This window comes from Nerophis lumbriciformis, linkage group LG08, assembly GCF_033978685.3.
Source record: "Nerophis lumbriciformis linkage group LG08, RoL_Nlum_v2.1, whole genome shotgun sequence".
Lineage (NCBI taxonomy): Eukaryota > Metazoa > Chordata > Actinopteri > Syngnathiformes > Syngnathidae > Nerophis > Nerophis lumbriciformis.
The window spans coordinates 41309518-41327121 of NC_084555.2; the positions used below are offsets into that span (position 1 = coordinate 41309518).

Here is a 17604-nt window from a genome sequence, read left to right on the forward strand (position 1 = left end):
GCTGATTTAGCTCTACTTTATACACAAGAACACTCACTTAGCTAGTAAATGTTAAAAGTGCCATATATAGTAATGTGGCCAGAAATGGTACTGCAATCACGGTCAAAATTATGTAGTCCCCTCTCACTCTCCATGACTGAGGTTGCCAGATACGCAGCTGAATCCAAATCCTACACCAAGGAACTTCAAATGGCAATCGACGAATCCTACGCTGTAGGTTTCTCTTGTTTATGCTTCTTGCAAGATGGTTTACTAAGTAATTATGCCACATTTTACAGAAGTCGATTAGCCAAATGTATTTGTAAAGTTACACAGCAATATTTTCGTCGGGAGTCGGGACAGATCGTTGGCATTACCCTGCTAAAATGTCTTGTTTGACCACACGGACCACCATCAAAATAATTATATATAATAATATATAACATATTATATATATCGCATAGGCCTAGTTTGATGGCAAGCCAAGGCCAACAGTAAAATTACCGCCACATTTCGTTCAGCATAACCCCATGTTGCATCCAACCTAACGCACTGCATTTTCTTCCATGTATGCACATCACAATCTTTCAGTGCAAAGTGCAATTTTATCAACCAACCCACGTTACGCAAAAACCACGTTATGCATAAAAAGTATAGCCTACTACCATGTCAATACACAAAGTAGAAAATCATTACATGTAATGCATTATATTGTGCCAAGCAAATACCACTCCATATGTGCCTGATGCACATACAGTGCCAGAAACCGCAATTAGCTATGCTAATGTTGGAACGCATTTCCTCAGCGTATCAGCATACTGAGAACGAAAAAGGCACTGACACTACCCATATCCACATAGGTTTTATTTGTCGAAAATATATTTTGCCCTGTCAGTTGGATGACACATCGACATATAGGCCAACTGGCATATATTTCCTCCGTTAGCCTATATGTCAATGTGTCATTGACCGGGCTAGCATGCTAAGCATTCGTTGCACGAACATACTAGCTTTGTTAGACAAGATCATAGACTGTATTGTACAATATACTTTACATATCATCATCATCATGGCACTGATGAAGGCTACCTCGGTGCTATCGTGCGCTCTGTTTTGTTTGTTTTTGTGCGTAAATTGTGTGTCCGCGTGCTCTTACACCCGCGAAGAGCTACTGAACATCAGATCCATCATCTCTATGGACTTATTACCGGTCATCTTAGCGTCAGCTGCGGATTTGGTCCATTCTGTGATCAAAAGAAGGAGACCGCACCGAAGAGGGAAGCGAGCGGGCACCCTTGTCTGTCTTCGCGGACGGGGATTACGCACGCCTCTACCAGGCATCTTTTTCTCCAATGCTCACTTGTCAACAAGATGGACGAGCTAGCGTTGCTGATTAGAAGAAACAAGGACTTTTCCTCATCTTGTGTTTTGTGCTTCACGGAGACAAGAGGAAGAAGGAGTCCTATCGGGTTCTTTTGGCTCATAGGACTCCGGAGGCAGCGGACATGTACCGACAGGCCAAGCGGTGTGCGGCTTTAGCGGTCACGGAGGCAAAAACTTGGACATGGAGGAGTTCGGGGAAGCCATGGAAAACGACTTCCGGACAGCTTCGAAGCGATTCTGGACCACCATCCGGCGCCTCAGCAGGGTGAAGCAGTGCACTGTCAACACAATGTATGGTGCGGATGGTGTTCTGCTGCCCTCGACTGCGGATGTTGTGGATCGGTGGAGGGAATACTTTGAAAACCTCCTCAATCCCATCAACACGTCTTCCTATGAGGAAGCAGTGCCTGGGGAGTCTGTGGTGGGCTCTCCTATTTCTGGGGCTGAGGTTGCTGAGGTAGTTAAAAAGCTCCTCGGTGGCAAGGCCCCGGGGGTGGATGAGATCCGCCCGGAGTTCCTTAAGGCTCTGGATGCTGTGGGGCTGACAAGACTCTGCAGCATCGCGTGGACATCGGTGGCGGTACCTCTGGATTGGCAGACCGGGGTGGTGGTTCCTCTCTTTAAGAAGGGGAACCGAAGGGTGTGTTCTAACTATCGTGGGATCACACTCCTCAGCCTTCCCGGTAAGGTTTATTCAGGTGTACTGGAGAGGAGGCTACGCCGGATAGTTGAACCTCGGATACAGGAGGAACAGTGTGGTTTTTGTCCTGGTCGTGGAACTGTGGACCAGCTCTATACTCTCGGCAGGGTCCTTGAGGGTGCATGGGAGTTTGCCCAACCAGTCTACATGTGCTTTATGGACTTGGAGAAGGCATTCGACCGTGTCCCTCGGGAAGTCCTGTGGGGAGTTTTCAGAGAGTATGGGGTATCGGACTGTTTGATTGTGGCGGTCCGCTCCCTGTACGATCAGTGTCAGAGCTTGGTCCGCATTGCCGGCAGTAGTCAGACACGTTTCCAGTGAGGGTTGGACTCCGCCAAGGCTGTCCTTTGTCACCGATTCTGTTCAACTTTTATGAACAGAATTTCTAGGCACAGTCAAGGCTTTGAGGGGATCCGGTTTGGTGGCTGCAGGATTAGGTCTCTGCTTTTTGGAGATGATGTGGTCCTGATGGCTTCATCTGGCCAGGATCTTCAGCTTTCACTGGATCGGTTTGCAGCCGAGTGTGAAGCGACTGGGATGAGAATCAGCACCTCCAATTCCGAGTCCATGGTTCTCGCCCGGAAAAGGGTGGAGCGCCATCTCCGGGTTGGAGAGGAGACCCTGCCCCAAGTGGAGGAGTTCAAATACCTAGGAGTCTTGTTCATGAGTGGGGGAAGAGTGGATCGTGAGATCGACAGGCGGATCGGCGCGGCGTCTTCAGTAATGCGGACGCTGTATCGATCCGTTGTGGTGAAGAAGGAGCTGAGCCGGAAGGCAAAGCTCTCAATTTACCGGTCGATCTACGTTCCCATCCTCACCTATGGTCATGAGATTTGGGTTATGACCGAAAGGACAAGATCACGGGTACAGGCGGCCGAAATGAGTTTCCTCCACCGGGTGGCGGGGCTCTCCCTTGGAGATAGGGTGAGAAGCTCTGTCATCCGGGGGGAGCTCAAAGTAAAGCCGCTGCTCCTCCACATTGAGAGGAGCCAGATGAGGTGGTTCGGGCATCTGGTCAGGATGCCACCGGAACGCCTCCCTAGGGAGGTGTTTAGGGCACGTCCAACCGGTGGAGGCCACGGGGAAGACCCAGGACACGTTGGGAAGACTATGTCTCCCGGCTGGCCTGGGAACGCCTCGGGATCCCCCGGGAAGAGCTGGACGAAGTGGCTGGGGAGAGGACAGTCTGGGCTTCCCTGCTTAGGCTGCTGCCCCCGTGACCCGACCTCGGATAAGCGGAAGAAGATGGATGAATGGATGGATGATTTAATAATGCCTTTTGACATCTCAGGGCCATTTAATGACTTGATATGAAATTAACATATGGCACTTTTAAGACACATGAGCTGAAAAGTTTTTACCTCACGGTAAATACTTGTTGCAGGACAATCTTTCGTTGTGGAAAAGGGTCCATCTGCACTCTAAACGTGAATAGATCAAGAGTTCATAACTGACTAAAGATTTAACTGCCCAAAACCTTGTCTAGACAGTACAAACCGTAACACACGTTGTTCTTTTTTCCCTTGTACTTGTTCCTTTTGCAGTCAAGCTAAATTCTACCTCCAATACTGCTTTCGGTTACACAGAGCATACAATAATACAAAGCTAAGTGACGTACACACATGGCACTTCCTGTTTACCCTTCAAATTAAAAATAGAAAAATATATCGGCTGTATTTTACAACTACTTACATCCAGGTACTTTAAACACATCAATACATAAACTAAATAGGATTTTAGCTATTAGTAACATATGAAACTTATTTATGCTTTTTAACTATTTTTAAACTATGCTTAGTATTTGTATTAGTATTAGTGTATTTATAGTTCACCCTGGTTATATACAGTAATCCAAAAGCTTTCCAACAATGTTTTCTGAACATATCCACTTCTTTGCAACCCTTGTTGTCATGTAAACCCCAAGTCAAAAAGTAGGACACTACTGGCAAGTCCAATCAGTTGCAGCCTGAGCTGTGCTGCAAAGTCATGCACTGGATCACACCATTAAGGCACCAGTTAGCTGGCTGTTGATGCTGCTGCAAGCAAGAAGCCGGGGGGGGGAGACAAATTTCACACCGCAATTCTCCAGTGACAGCAGGAATTAGTGAGCTGAGAAGAGATGGAACAGCAAAAAAAGAAAGCGAGAAAAGCAACAGCAATTGTGGTTTATGTAACTGCATAGTTTTGTGGATTATATAAAATGGGAAAACTACTGTATAACCGCGATAATAAACTATTGTTCATCCAATACATCTCTGACATAGCATTATTATGTTTGCAAATAATCTCATGATATTGTGCCCACCAGGTTTTACACCTCATGCACAACTACAACACGCTAATGGCAGTGGTTGGAGGGCTTTGTCACAGCTCCATATCAAGACTGAAGGACACCACCTCCCATGTACCCAATGAAGTCATCAAGGTAAACAATGTGCATTTTGTAGCAATCTATATTAGTTGTGGTATGCATTGTTGGTTTAATGTATACATTAAGAAATATTACATGTTTAAGTTTGAACATTACAACATGTCTGAAAAAGAGTTAAAAGAAGTATTGAATTATTCCTCTTTTTCTATACTTTTACTGCTATACCGCATTTTCCGGACAATAAGGCGCACCTAAAATCATTGACAGTGCGCTTTATAACCCGGTGCACCTAATGTACGGAATAATTCTGGTTTTGCTTACCGACCTCGAAGCTATTTTATTTGGTACATGGTGTAATGATAAGTGTCACCAGTAGATGGCAGTCAGACATAAGAGATACACATAGACTGCAATATGATGGCGGTCACACATAAGAGTATGTGTAGACTGCAATATTACTCAAGTAAAGAACACCAACATTTTATATGCTCCATTGAAATGATAGAACATTACACACGGCGCTCAAAAATCTATCAAAATGTTTTAGTACGACTTTGATAAGCTATGAAGCCGCACCGCTTGATGGATTGTACTGTGCTTCCACATACAAGTATTGTTATGGTGTGTGTATAAGGTAAGACGTATTATCTGGCTTTTTGTTTCGCAATACTATGCAAAATCAACTTTTCTTACCTTCTGGTACCTGCTGATCTGTATTTGGGATCTGCAAAAGTCCTGAAAAACTGCACCTTTGTAGTCCGTGCCGACACCGTAGTCGATAAGCTTCTTGTTTTCCTCTATCTTCTTGTTATAGGACATTCATCCTCCGCTGTTGCCATTTCTAATGAAAGTAGTGTAAAGTTCTTATTTGTACTATGTCTGCCATGTAAGCGCTAAAACATACCGTAGTGTAGTGTAGTGTAGTGAGTTTACATTATTCACCCAAGGAACTTTAGTTAATAGAGAGTTCCGGTCGGAGGGTTTTTCACAGGACACATTTCTGGTGTTGTTGTTGCACTAGTGAGCCATGGATGAGGAGATGCTGCTCCGTTATTAATTTAAGTAAAGTCTGAATGTCATTAAAACAGTTAGCTCCATCTTTTGACACTTCTTCCACACCCGTCCTTGCACGCTACACCGCTACAACAAAGATGACGGGGAGAAGACGCTGTCGAAGGTGAGCCACGTAAATAAGACCGCCCACAAAACGGCGCATCCTGAAGCTACTGTCAGAAAGCGGCTTGAAGATGATCTGTAAAACATAATCTATGCAACATGTTGACCAAAGAACCACTATTACATGTTATGTAGACCACAAGGATTTTTTTTCAATTTCGAAAAAAAATAAAATAATATGACACCTTTAATGCACCCTACAATCCGGTGCGCCTTATACATGAAAAAAGATCGAAAATAGACCATTCATCGGCAGTGCGCCTTATAGTCCGGTGCACCCTATAGTCCGTAAAGTACGGTAGTTAATTCGCACCAAATGTTAAACATGCTGACACTTACAATATTTCATTTTCATTTAAAATGTGTTTAATTCCTGTTCGTAGGTATTACCATTTGTTTGGATAGGAAATAATGTACAATGTGTAGGAATGGATGAATACTGTGTTTATAGAGTAATGAAATAGGGAAAGGTGTTGGAAAAAAATAAGATACTAATAAATAAATACAATAAGTTACCATAAAGGACATACCGTAAGCAATAACTTATTGGTAATGATCAAAGGATGAAATATTTTGCTTGATATTGTTGAACATTATTGTCGTGTTGTTATAATCAATTGTTGATGACTTCAAGCTCCGTCAAGTCTTTGTGTGTTGTGTCCTTGATTTTCCTTGCAGTGGTGATGATGTCATCTTCAATATTTGTCCAATGTCAAACTAATACGTGTTTAAGGGAAGTAAATCATCTCCCACTTTCTCCTCAGGTGTTGAATGAAATTACAGACCTGCTGTCCTCCTGTCGAAACTTTGATAACTACAGACAAGCATTCAACAGGTGTGCAGGTTTTAAAATCCCCATCCTTGGGGTTCACCTCAAAGACCTAATTTCAGTCAACGAGGCAATGCCGGACTATGTGGAGGACAATAAAGTCAACGTCCAGAAGCTCCAGGCGCTCTACAGCCACATTAACGAGCTGATCCAGCTTCAGCAGATCCCCCCTAAGCTGGACGCCAACAAAGACCTCGTCCATCTGCTGACGGTAGTGCCCACCCACCACTTGAACACTCTCGCTTGTGATTTAGCATCTTGTACTTCAAGCAGACATGCAGATGAGTGTTTTAGAACATGTGGGTTGTCTGCATGTGTGTGGGTGTGATGAGAGTCTCGGATCTATGAGTGTGTGTGGGTGACAAAATTGGTGTGAATGAGAGGGAATTCAAAATGCTGTGAGCCGTACTTGTGTGTCATCAATGAACGACTGAATAAGCGCTTGAAAATATGCTCTTCTTACCATGTGACCTGATTTCTGCCTCATCTAAAAAATGTGTCTCTGACGTCCGTCTCTGTCCATGCAGCTGTCCTTGGACCTTTACTACACCGAGGATGAAATCTATGAACTCTCCTATGCTCGGGAGCCCAGACACTGTAAAACCACTGTGAGTGATGGATGCACTTATTAAGGGTGCTGTTTGCAACTTCCTCACAGTAACAATTTTCAAATCAAAAACTATAACAAAAACACCACCGGCTAGCTTATAATAAATGATTGGTGTTTATGGCGGTCACTCACCCAGTCTCGTCAACACGTATGCGCAGGGAGCGCGTGCACACATACAAAAACAGGCTAAGAGAAGCAACGAACAATTTGCAGTCATGTTGTTCTTATGATAGAATATAATTTCAATCATAGCTAACGCTAACTATCCAAATTGCTCTTATTAGCTAAAAACACATCAATCTAATGCGCGTACATGTGTTACGTACGTACGCAATGGCGTAAAACGTCTTTACGTATGAGAAGCTGTGACAGGGCGGGATTTACTGTGTAAAATACATTGGAAAGCTGGCGCCCTCGAGGCATCTGTGTAAATGTTGGAAACAGCCCCTTTAATTAATGCTCATAAGCACACATTTATGGTCACAGCATATAACATACATCATCCACACGATTCAAGAACTGCATCAAGGATTCTACCTCAAACAAATATTATAAATTGACACCACAAGAGCAATATATAAATTGGAATGTTTATATTAGATATATCTCTACATTTGCGTTTTGATCAGAAAGCATGAGAGAATCAAGTTTGTTCAGTGGAACACGTGGTTGTCTATTTTTATAAGCAGATTTCTTTTTTGACTCTCCCTATAATGAGATTGTATACAGTATATGAGTACAAAATAATATGATGTATGAAACAAATTTACAAATGTATTTACATGATCTGAGAGAAAGACTAGGGCGAAGCTACAACTTCTAGCAAGTTAGCTTAGCTCAGCATTAAAAAAAAAAAACACAATCCGCTAATAAATAAACACTTTAAAAGCTTTACACATGCCCTTGTGTTAAATAAATGAAAAATAAAAGATATTTAAAGTACAATTGGAAATGTATTATTATAGTAGTAGATATATAGTTTGAGGCAGATGTTGAACGGCTACCTAAAAAAAAAAAAGGTATTATTTGATAGTGATTTTGATGATAATAATTTATTATTGATAGTATTATATTCCAATATAAAAGTAATATTTAATAGATATAAATAAATAGAGGGACAAGAGGTAGAAAATGGATGGATGGATGGATGGATGGATGGAACTATAACTATGGCTTGGTTGGTAAAGCGGCCGTGTCGGCTTCTGCCATCCGAGTCACTGCTGTTAGGCAAGACAATTTACACAAAATGTAGCTTAAAGATGTAGATAATGGGTTTCACTATGTAAAGCACTTTGAGAAAAGCGCTATATAAATATAATTCAATTCATTATTATTTGCGTTGAAGGTTCGTGGTCGAAGCATCACTAGCTAGCTAAAAATACAAAACCAGTGAAGTTGGCACGTTGTGTGATTCGTAAATAAAAACAGAATACAATGATTTGCAAATCCTTTTCAACTTATATTCAATTGAATAGACTGCAAAGACAAAATATTTCATGTTTGAACTGAGAAACAAAAGGTTTTTTTAATTTTAAATAATCAAAATTTAGTGGCAGCAACACATTGCAAAAAAGTTGGCACAGGGGAATTTTTACCACTGTGTTACATGGCCTTTCCTTTTAACAACACTCAGTAAACGTTTGGGAACTGAGGAGACCGATTTTTTAAGCTTTTCAGTTGGAATTCTTACCCATTCTTGCTTGATGTCCAGCTTAAGTTGTTCATTTTAGGCTTCATAATGCGCCACACATCTTCAATGGGAGACAGGTCTGGACTACAGGCAGGCCAGTTTAGTACCTGCACTCTTTTACTACGAAGCCACATTACAACACTAACACGTGCAGAATGTGGCTTGACATTGTCTTGCTGAAATAAGCAGGGGCGTCCATGGTAACGTTGCTTGGATAGCAACATATGTTGCTCCAAAACCTGTATGTACCTTTCAGCATTAATGATTCACAGATTCACAGATACCCATGCCTTGGGCACTAATACACCCCCATATCATCGCAGATGCTGGCTTTTGAGCTTTACGCCTATAACAATCCGGATTGTTCTTTTCCTCTTATGGTCCGGAGGACATGACGTCCACAGTTTCCAAAAACAATTTGAAATGTGGACTCGTCAGACCACAGAACACTTTTCCACTTTGCATCAGTCCATCTTAGATAAGCTCGGGTCCAGCGAAGCCGGCGGCGTTTTTGGGTGTTGTTGATAAATGGCTTTTGCTTTGCATATTACAGTTTGAACTTGCACTTACAGATGTAGCGACAAACTGTAGTTACTGACAGGGTTTTTTGAAGTGTTCCTGAGCCCATGTGGTGATATCCTTTACACACTGATGTCAGTTTGTGATGCAGTACCGCCTGAAGGATCAAAGATCACGGGCATTCAATGTTGGTTTTCGGCCTTATGCAGATTCTCTGAACCTTTTGATGATATTACAAACTGTAGATGGTGAATTCTCTAAATTCCTTGCAATAGCCCGTTGAGAAATGTTGTTCTTAAACTGTTCGACAATTTGCTCACGCATTTGTTCACAAAGTGGTGACTCCTTGTTTGTGAATGACTGAGCATATCATGGAAGCTTATTTTATGCCCAATCATGGCACCCACCTGTTCCCAATTTGCCTGTTCACCTGTGGGATATTCCAAATAAGTGTTTGAGGAGCATTCCTCAACTTTCTCAGTCGTATTTGCCACTCGTGCCAGCTTTTTTTAAACATGTTGCAGGCATCACATTCCAAATGAGCTAATATTTGCAAAAAATAACAAAGTTTACCAGTTAAGTATCTTGTATTTGCAGTGTATTCAATTGAATATAAGTTGAAAAGGGTTTGCAAATCATTTTATTCTGTTTTTATTTACGATTTACACAACGTGCCAACTTCACTGGTTTTGTATATGTATAATTGAATCATGATTTTGGTGATCGATATGTATTTCTCATCAGAATGTTATTAATTTTATCTGCTAACCCTGTTTAGGAAAATAACTTGAAGAGTACCTATATTGATTTTCCTCTTTTCTGAAGTATAAATGTTGTTGCTACGATGTTGGATATGCCTGTTAAAAAAAGTCGAAGCCTCAGATTATAAAAGGTCCATGGATTTGGGAGTGAACTTGCACACATTTTGGATGCCTCTGAAGGCTGTGTTTTGCCGTCTTTTTTAACACTAGACACACTGTGACGTCACAATGTTACAGACGTACTTATGTGGCATTCCTGTGAATGCTGTCGGCAGCCTCCTTACCCTGCTGTGCCGAAACTGTTAGCCAGTGTCCCTTGTCATTCCTTCTCGTCTCATGCAGCCCACGCCTGCTCTGATGTATATAAAATGAATACTTCCCATGTTTACTTGTCCTCAGTTTACACTGGACTGTTTGATCAACATGGGCCAGTACCAAATTGGATTAGTTGATCAATTCTGACGAAAAAGACGGCACCATTGCGACATTACTATATCTTCGGGGGCCACAAGAGAAGGTAGGAATCGTAGGATAAAGTAATATTTTCATCTAATCGTGGCATTCGCACAATAACACCGACATGCAGTGAAATAAACGCTGGTAAAAGCAGTTTTATCGAATGCGGCATTGTGCACCACAGATGGTGTACCTAATTATTTGACCAATGACTATTGTTTATGAAGTTTATTTTTGACTGTGTCTGAAATAAAATAGCGTTGATATTCATCTTCAAGATATATATTTAACAGCGTACATTTTAATATTATAATATTCTGACACTGAAGAGGGTAGGGTATTAAAGGGTTTCATTTGCCTACATGTATATATATATATATATATATATATATATATATATATATATATATATATATATATATATATATATATATATATATATATATATATATATATAAAGATAGATGATACATAATATGTATGTATTACATAAGCTGTTACGATCCGCTGCCCGGATCATAGTTTGTTTATGTTTGAGTCACATGTTTTCAGCACCTTGATTTTGTTTGTGTTCAGTTGCCATGTCAACTGATTACATTCACCTGCCTCTGGTTAGTGTTCGTGACGCGCACCTGTTGCCCGGGCACTAATCAGAGGGCTATTTAGTCTTTGCCCTGGCCTCACTCGGTCTGGCTTCCTAGTTTGTTCCCATACAACTGATAACGACTACTTAGATTTCATGCTATGCTATTTTTTCCTGCTAGCTCCCACGCTAGTCCTTTTGTTTTGCCTTTTGTGCTACGTGCATGTCTTTTGTTTATTCATCATATGATTTATATTTAAAATAAATCATTTTCCTACCTGCAAGCTGTGTCCGAAGCCGTCTGCATCCTTGGGAGAACCACACCCGCATCACTATGCGACCACGTCGTTACAGTAGGAAGCCAGCAAATAATTCTCCCGCGGCGGCCATCGAGGAGTTCGACGAAGGTACGTGGGAGGTGTTGCGAGCGATGGAGGCGGAAACTCTTCGCTATTCCCCCTCGGAGCGCCAGGACCTGATATGGGGTCCCAACGGAAAGCTGGTCCCAATCCACTCCGTTTGGCCCGAGGACATCGCCACACCCCCGCAGTACCGGGCGCGCCGTCAAAGACGGAAGCCGGCCAGAAGGTCTTTCCCTCGCCGTCAAGACGCGCTGCTCCTGCAAACTCCTCCCCCGGACCGAAGCAAGCTACATGCAGCTCAAGCTCCCCCTCCTCAGATGTTTGGCAACCCAATCGACCACTTCGCCAAGCAGTTTTCCGATTGGGCTGTCAGTCACATGGACAATTGCAACAATGACGTCATTTCATTGGCGCACCCCGAAGAGGTAACTCCGCCCACTTCCGATGACGTCATTGAGCAAGAATTTTTTTTTTCCATCTTCTAATTCTTTCTGTCAGCCAATACCAAATGACTTTCATTCTAAGATAAGACATTATCAGGACATTTTTATTAAGTGTAAGTCTAGTCAGTCACATTCTGATTTTCAGACTCCACCTCCAGTGACTTTGGTTCCACCCCCAGTGACTATTGCTCCGCCCCCTGCACATATTTTTTTTCCCCCTGTGCTCCCACCCAATCTCAAGTAATAATTTCACCACACCTAGTGTGTGTGTGACAATCATTGGTACTTTAACTTTAACTTTAACTTTAAGTGGGGGATGATAATAGTCAATTTGGACAATTTGAAGAAGAGTATACCCCCCTCCATACCTCCCCCCACCCACCCTTGAAGACGGTTCCAAACCGCAAAGAGCGCGTCTGGTATCCGCGTCTTGAGGGGGGGGGGGCTAGTGCTGGGAGCTGTGCTAGTGGGGTGGCACAACTGCGCTCAGCTAAGCCGCAACCTCCTGCACGGCCACCGCCACCAGTTTTTTGGCGTGCTAAGCGGCAACCTCCTGCACGACCACCGCCACCAGTTTTTCGGCGTGCTAAGCCGCAACCCCCTGCACGGCCACCGCCACCAGTCTTTCAGCGTGCTAAGCCGCAACCTCCTGCACGGCCACCGTCACCAGTCTTTCGGCGTGCTAAACCACAACCTCCTGCACGGCCCCCGCCACCAGTCTTTCAGCGTGCTAAGCCGCAACCTCCTGCACGGCCACCGCCACCAGTCCTTTGGCCTGCTAAGCCACAACCGCCAGCTAGGCCACCTCCAGCTGCACCTCGGCTAGCACCTGTTCCTGCACCTCGGCTGACACACCAAGCTTCGTATCCTGTACCTCCACCACGCCAAGCTCCACCATGCCAAGTTCCTCGGCTGGTTCCCACACCAGCGCCGGCTCCAAGGCTGGTTCCCACACCAGCGCCGGCTCCAAGGCTGGTTCCCACACCAGCGCCGGCTCCAAGGCTGGTTCCCACACCAGCGCCGGCTCCACGGCTGGTACCCACACCAGCGTTGGCTCCACGGCTGGTACCTACACCAGCGCCGGCTCCACGGCTGGTACCCACACCAGCGCCGGCTCCACGGCTGGTACCCACACCAGCGCCGGCTCCACGGCTGGTACCAGAACCTGCACCTGCTCCACGGCTGGTACCAGAACCTGCACCTGCCTCCACGGCGACAACGTCTCCTCCTGCCTCCACGCGACGACGTCTCCTCCTGCCTCCACGGGGACGACGTCTCCTCCTGCCTCCACGGCGACGACGTCTCCTCCTGCCTCCACGGCGACGACGTCTCCTCCTACCTCCACGGCGACTACGTCTCCTCCTGCCTCCACGGCGACGACGTCTCCTCCTGCCTCCACGGCGACGACGTCTCCTCCTGCCTCCACGGCGACGACGTGGCCTGGCGACCCACCACCAAATCCTCCCTCCACCCTCCCTGGACTCTTGAACTGTTTCTTGTTTTTTGGGTTCTAGTTTTATTTCGTGTCAAGGGACATCTGGAATCTGTCCTTTAAGGGGGGGGTACTGTTACGATCCGCTGCCCGGATCATAGTTTGTTTATGTTTGAGTCACATGTTTTCAGCACCTTGATTTTGTTTGTGTTCAGTTGCCATGTCAACTGATTACATTCACCTGCCTCTGGTTAGTGTTCGGGACGCGCACCTGTTGCCCGGGCACTAATCAGAGGGCTATTTAGTCTTTGCCCTGGCCTCACTCGGTCTGGCTTCCTAGTTTGTTCCCATACAACTGATAACGACTACTTAGATTTCATGCTATGCTATTTTTTCCTGCTAGCTCCCACGCTAGTCCTTTTGTTTTGCCTTTTGTGCTACGTGCATGTCTTTTGTTTATTCATCATATGATTTATATTTAAAATAAATCATTTTCCTACCTGCAAGCTGTGTCCGAAGCCGTCTGCATCCTTGGGAGAACCACACCCACATCACTATGCGACCACGTCGTTACATAAGCACCTCTACATAGGGAAATACAGTGTTCATAACATATGTTTATGGGTTACTCAGGCTTGTTTTTCAACTATTAATGGATTTCCCTTCAGCCAGCCACCCCCTCTAGACCTCCAGTGGTTGTGGACTGGGTATCAGGAGTTACTCCCAAACCTGACCCCCGAACCATCAGCAAGCACGTGCAGAGGATGGTGGATGTAAGTACAGTAGTTTGTATTTATAAGCGTACTCATAGCAGCTTTGTGCTGTTTATTAATTGTCGAGCAATGTCTACCTCTTCACAGTCCGTGTTTAAGAACTACGATCACCACGAGAACGGCTTTATTTCTCAAGAGGACTTTGAGAAAATTGCTGCCAGTTTCCCCTTCTCCTTCTGTGTCATGGACAAAGATAAGTGAGTGCTGGGGAGTTATTTGTAGTGACGAGTGCGGCAACAGGAAACGTGAAGTAGCTGCAAACCTAACCATAACCTCACCACTTTATATACTCTATTTTTTCGCAAGCATGCACACTTACACAGAGCTCACAGACCACAAAAAAAACAAGCTATCCCTTTAATCTGCCCAGTAAATTGCCTGATTGCATATAATCCTTTGCATTGTATGAATTGTATAATTGGCTTTTTTGTGTGTTTTTGGCAGAGAGGGTCTTGTCAGTAGAGATGAGATCACAGCTTATTTCATGCGTGCCAGTGTCATCTGCTCCAAACTGGGCCTGGGCTTTGTCCACAACTTTCAGGAGACAACGTACATGAAGCCCACCTTCTGTGACAATTGCTCAGGATTTGTAAGCCATACCTCACGTACTTGCAAGAAAATACAAAAAATAAAACAAGAACATATCTGCTTTACTGTCTGCTTTCTACAACGTGTCCTTCACAGCTGTGGGGCGTCATCAAGCAAGGCTACAGATGCAAAGGTCAGTGTTCAACCATTACTCATGCGTTGGCTATTGACTGGAGGGGTTGTTGACACTGCATCGTCACAGCTACCTGCGCAATGCGATTCAATCCAAGAACTGTATAGAAGATTCTGCCTTTACAAAGATCATTAACCCTTTGGAGTCCAGGGTAGGTTGTAGCATATTCACGTTCCTTTGTTTTTACCTTTATACAGTGACAGCCATGGGGGGACCCCGTTTTGCATGAAGAAGCAGATGTAAAATGTCAATTAATAAATGACAGGGCGCTTTATGACATTTTACCACAAACTTATTCCTAACCGCTTCCTGCTCCAACAACGCTAAGAATACAATGGAAGATTTCCCCTAACATTCCGCACAGTGGCCTAGTGCTATTACATGTAGGCCACACAGTCAAGAGATCAGGGAGATCTGGATTTAAATCTCCATTTGGACATCTCTGAGTGGAGTTTGCATGTTCTTACGTCAGCGTTTGCATGCATGCGTGGGTTTTCTCCAGGTACTCCAGCTTCCTCCCACATCCCAAAAATCTGCATGTTAGGTAGATTGAAGGCTTTAAATTGTCAGTAGGTATGAATGTGAGCACTTTGAGTACCTTGAAGGTAGAAAAGCAGTATAAAACTGTAATCAATTTACCATTTTCCTCATAGACCACATCACAGTTACCTGCCTTCACAGAGCCGTTTGTAAAAGTGAGACCACATAAATGTATAATTGCCTCATGATATTATCACACAATTAGTCTTTCATTTGATTAGCATTATTTAGTAAAAAATGAAGTGAAAACTTGCTTTGGAAACAAAAGTCAACGTGACAAGGAGATATTGAAATTCAACCTGGAATGACTTGTTGCATCAAATAATATTAAGTTAAGAAGAAATTCAGTTACAAGCGGTACATTTATTAAAAATTAAAAATCTAAAGTGGCTCATTGATGCACATTATTTCCAGGCTTTTACGGGCCACACTGAATGGTGCGGCAGGCCACATTAAACAAGCATGGATTAGATTTTGTTTTAAATGTACTCTAAATTGCAAAGACAGTGCACATTAATAAACATTTCTGGTCATTTGCCAGTTTAACCAACTGGTTAACTTTCATTTGCAGTTCCTGGGCAGGCATCATCTAAATACAATTCAATGGTAATACTGGACAGGTAATATGACACATTTTATAGTAAGAGTAAAGCAAGGACCACAACACCTACATTAGTCATACAATACGGGCAGTGTGGCTCAGATGGTAGCAAGGCTGCCCAGGAACTTGAGGGTTCCATGATCGAATCTAGCTTCCACCATCCTAGTTATTTCATTTTACCCTCTTCGCTCCCAGTGTCACCCACAATAGTATAAATGTAGCTTGAATGTAGATAATGAGTTTCTCACTAGAGAAAAAGTGCTACATAGATATACTTCACAATATTCTAAATTATTTTTATTATAACTATTTCAATGTAATTATTTTATGTATATAAAATAAACAATAACAAACATAAAACACAACTCTCTTCATTCAGACATAATTGAGAACCACAGTTTTACGTTGGTTTTAAATGAATGGTATGTGTCACAGTCTCACTAACAGATGTTGGCAGCATTTGCAGCGTTAAAGTAATTATTATTAGCTTCATTCTAGTTATGATTAATAGTAGTGTTGATTGATTGTACAGGAATATGTTTTAATGACGACTACTGTGAAATCAAACAGAAAAAAAAACATTAAACTACTTACTCTTTGATTACTTAGTGTTCTTTTGTATTGGCATTGCTTTATTTAATATATATTGTACAGTATGTAAACACATCTTGTACTGTTATCAGTGGATTTTAAAATGTATACAGTATTTAAAAAATATCTCTAATGTCTAATCTCTAATAATTTACATTGTTAATAGTAAAATAATTCTATATTCATAATATGCCGTGGGCCAATAAAAAAGAAACTGCAGCCTAAAATGGGCAGGCACTTTGGACCAATGTTCCCTCTAAGGTGCGCGCCTGTGCAATTGCGCACTGCTCAAGCGTCCTCTGCGCACGGCAAATCTATGCCACGCACAAAATCAAATAAAAAAATAAATGCATAACAATTTTCGACACGACATGGACACAACAGAGAAAACAGTTTTCGACATCATTGTTCAAATATTGTAATGTCTGTCGAGACGCTTTGAGGACATGAACTCCATTGATCACTTTACTGAGCAAAACTCTTTATTGTCGGCCATAAACACATCACCAAAACATTAGTAAAAACAATTATATCTAGCAAAACTGGTCATTTTCTGCAGTACAAACCAGACCAAAAGCAACTTTGTTGTATCAACAGCAGCCGCTTGCTCTTTCTCACTTGCGGCAACACATGCACATATGGCACTTAGCCAGTGATGTGTTTATAGCCACACAAAAAGTCGGACAACTCCAACACCACACATAAAGTGTAATTCCAGGTCGTTACACTATGACTTACCAATCAAATGTATGCTTATTCTAGTGTCATTTATTAGGAATCTTAATTTATAAATATTAATCATGAAATGCTGTTAGTATATTAAATAAATACTAATAAAAAAGGAAGTTGAAGGAATGTACACATGATCCCCTGCTTACATCTCATTGTGCAACATGTGAATGTTTTAATGGAAACTAAATGCAATGTCTGAAAGGGGTACAAATTATTTCCGAAGCAGGACCTCCACCCAGACAAACAATACAAGTACACAGTTCATGAAAAACAATATTTTTTGTTATTGTCATTGTAAGTGGGCCTAAACACTTATGTTAGAAAATAACCTCCTGGAAATGACTGCTGTCAT

At 42.8% G+C, this 17604-nt stretch overlaps 1 protein-coding gene across 2 annotated transcripts in view; it reads left to right on the forward strand.

Moving 5' to 3' along the window:
• LOC133611817 (RAS guanyl-releasing protein 1-like) overlaps positions 1 to 17604 on the forward strand; it is a 79444-nt gene that overhangs the window by 56944 nt on the left and 4896 nt on the right. For both annotated transcript variants that reach the window (XM_061968963.1, XM_061968964.2), the window contains exons 8-14: positions 4371 to 4487; positions 6374 to 6649; positions 6966 to 7046; positions 13963 to 14067; positions 14155 to 14264; positions 14512 to 14656; positions 14752 to 14788. In XM_061968963.1, the coding sequence (XP_061824947.1) occupies positions 4371 to 4487; positions 6374 to 6649; positions 6966 to 7046; positions 13963 to 14067; positions 14155 to 14264; positions 14512 to 14656; positions 14752 to 14788 (871 nt within the window). The remainder of the gene's footprint in view (positions 1 to 4370; positions 4488 to 6373; positions 6650 to 6965; positions 7047 to 13962; positions 14068 to 14154; positions 14265 to 14511; positions 14657 to 14751; positions 14789 to 17604) is intronic.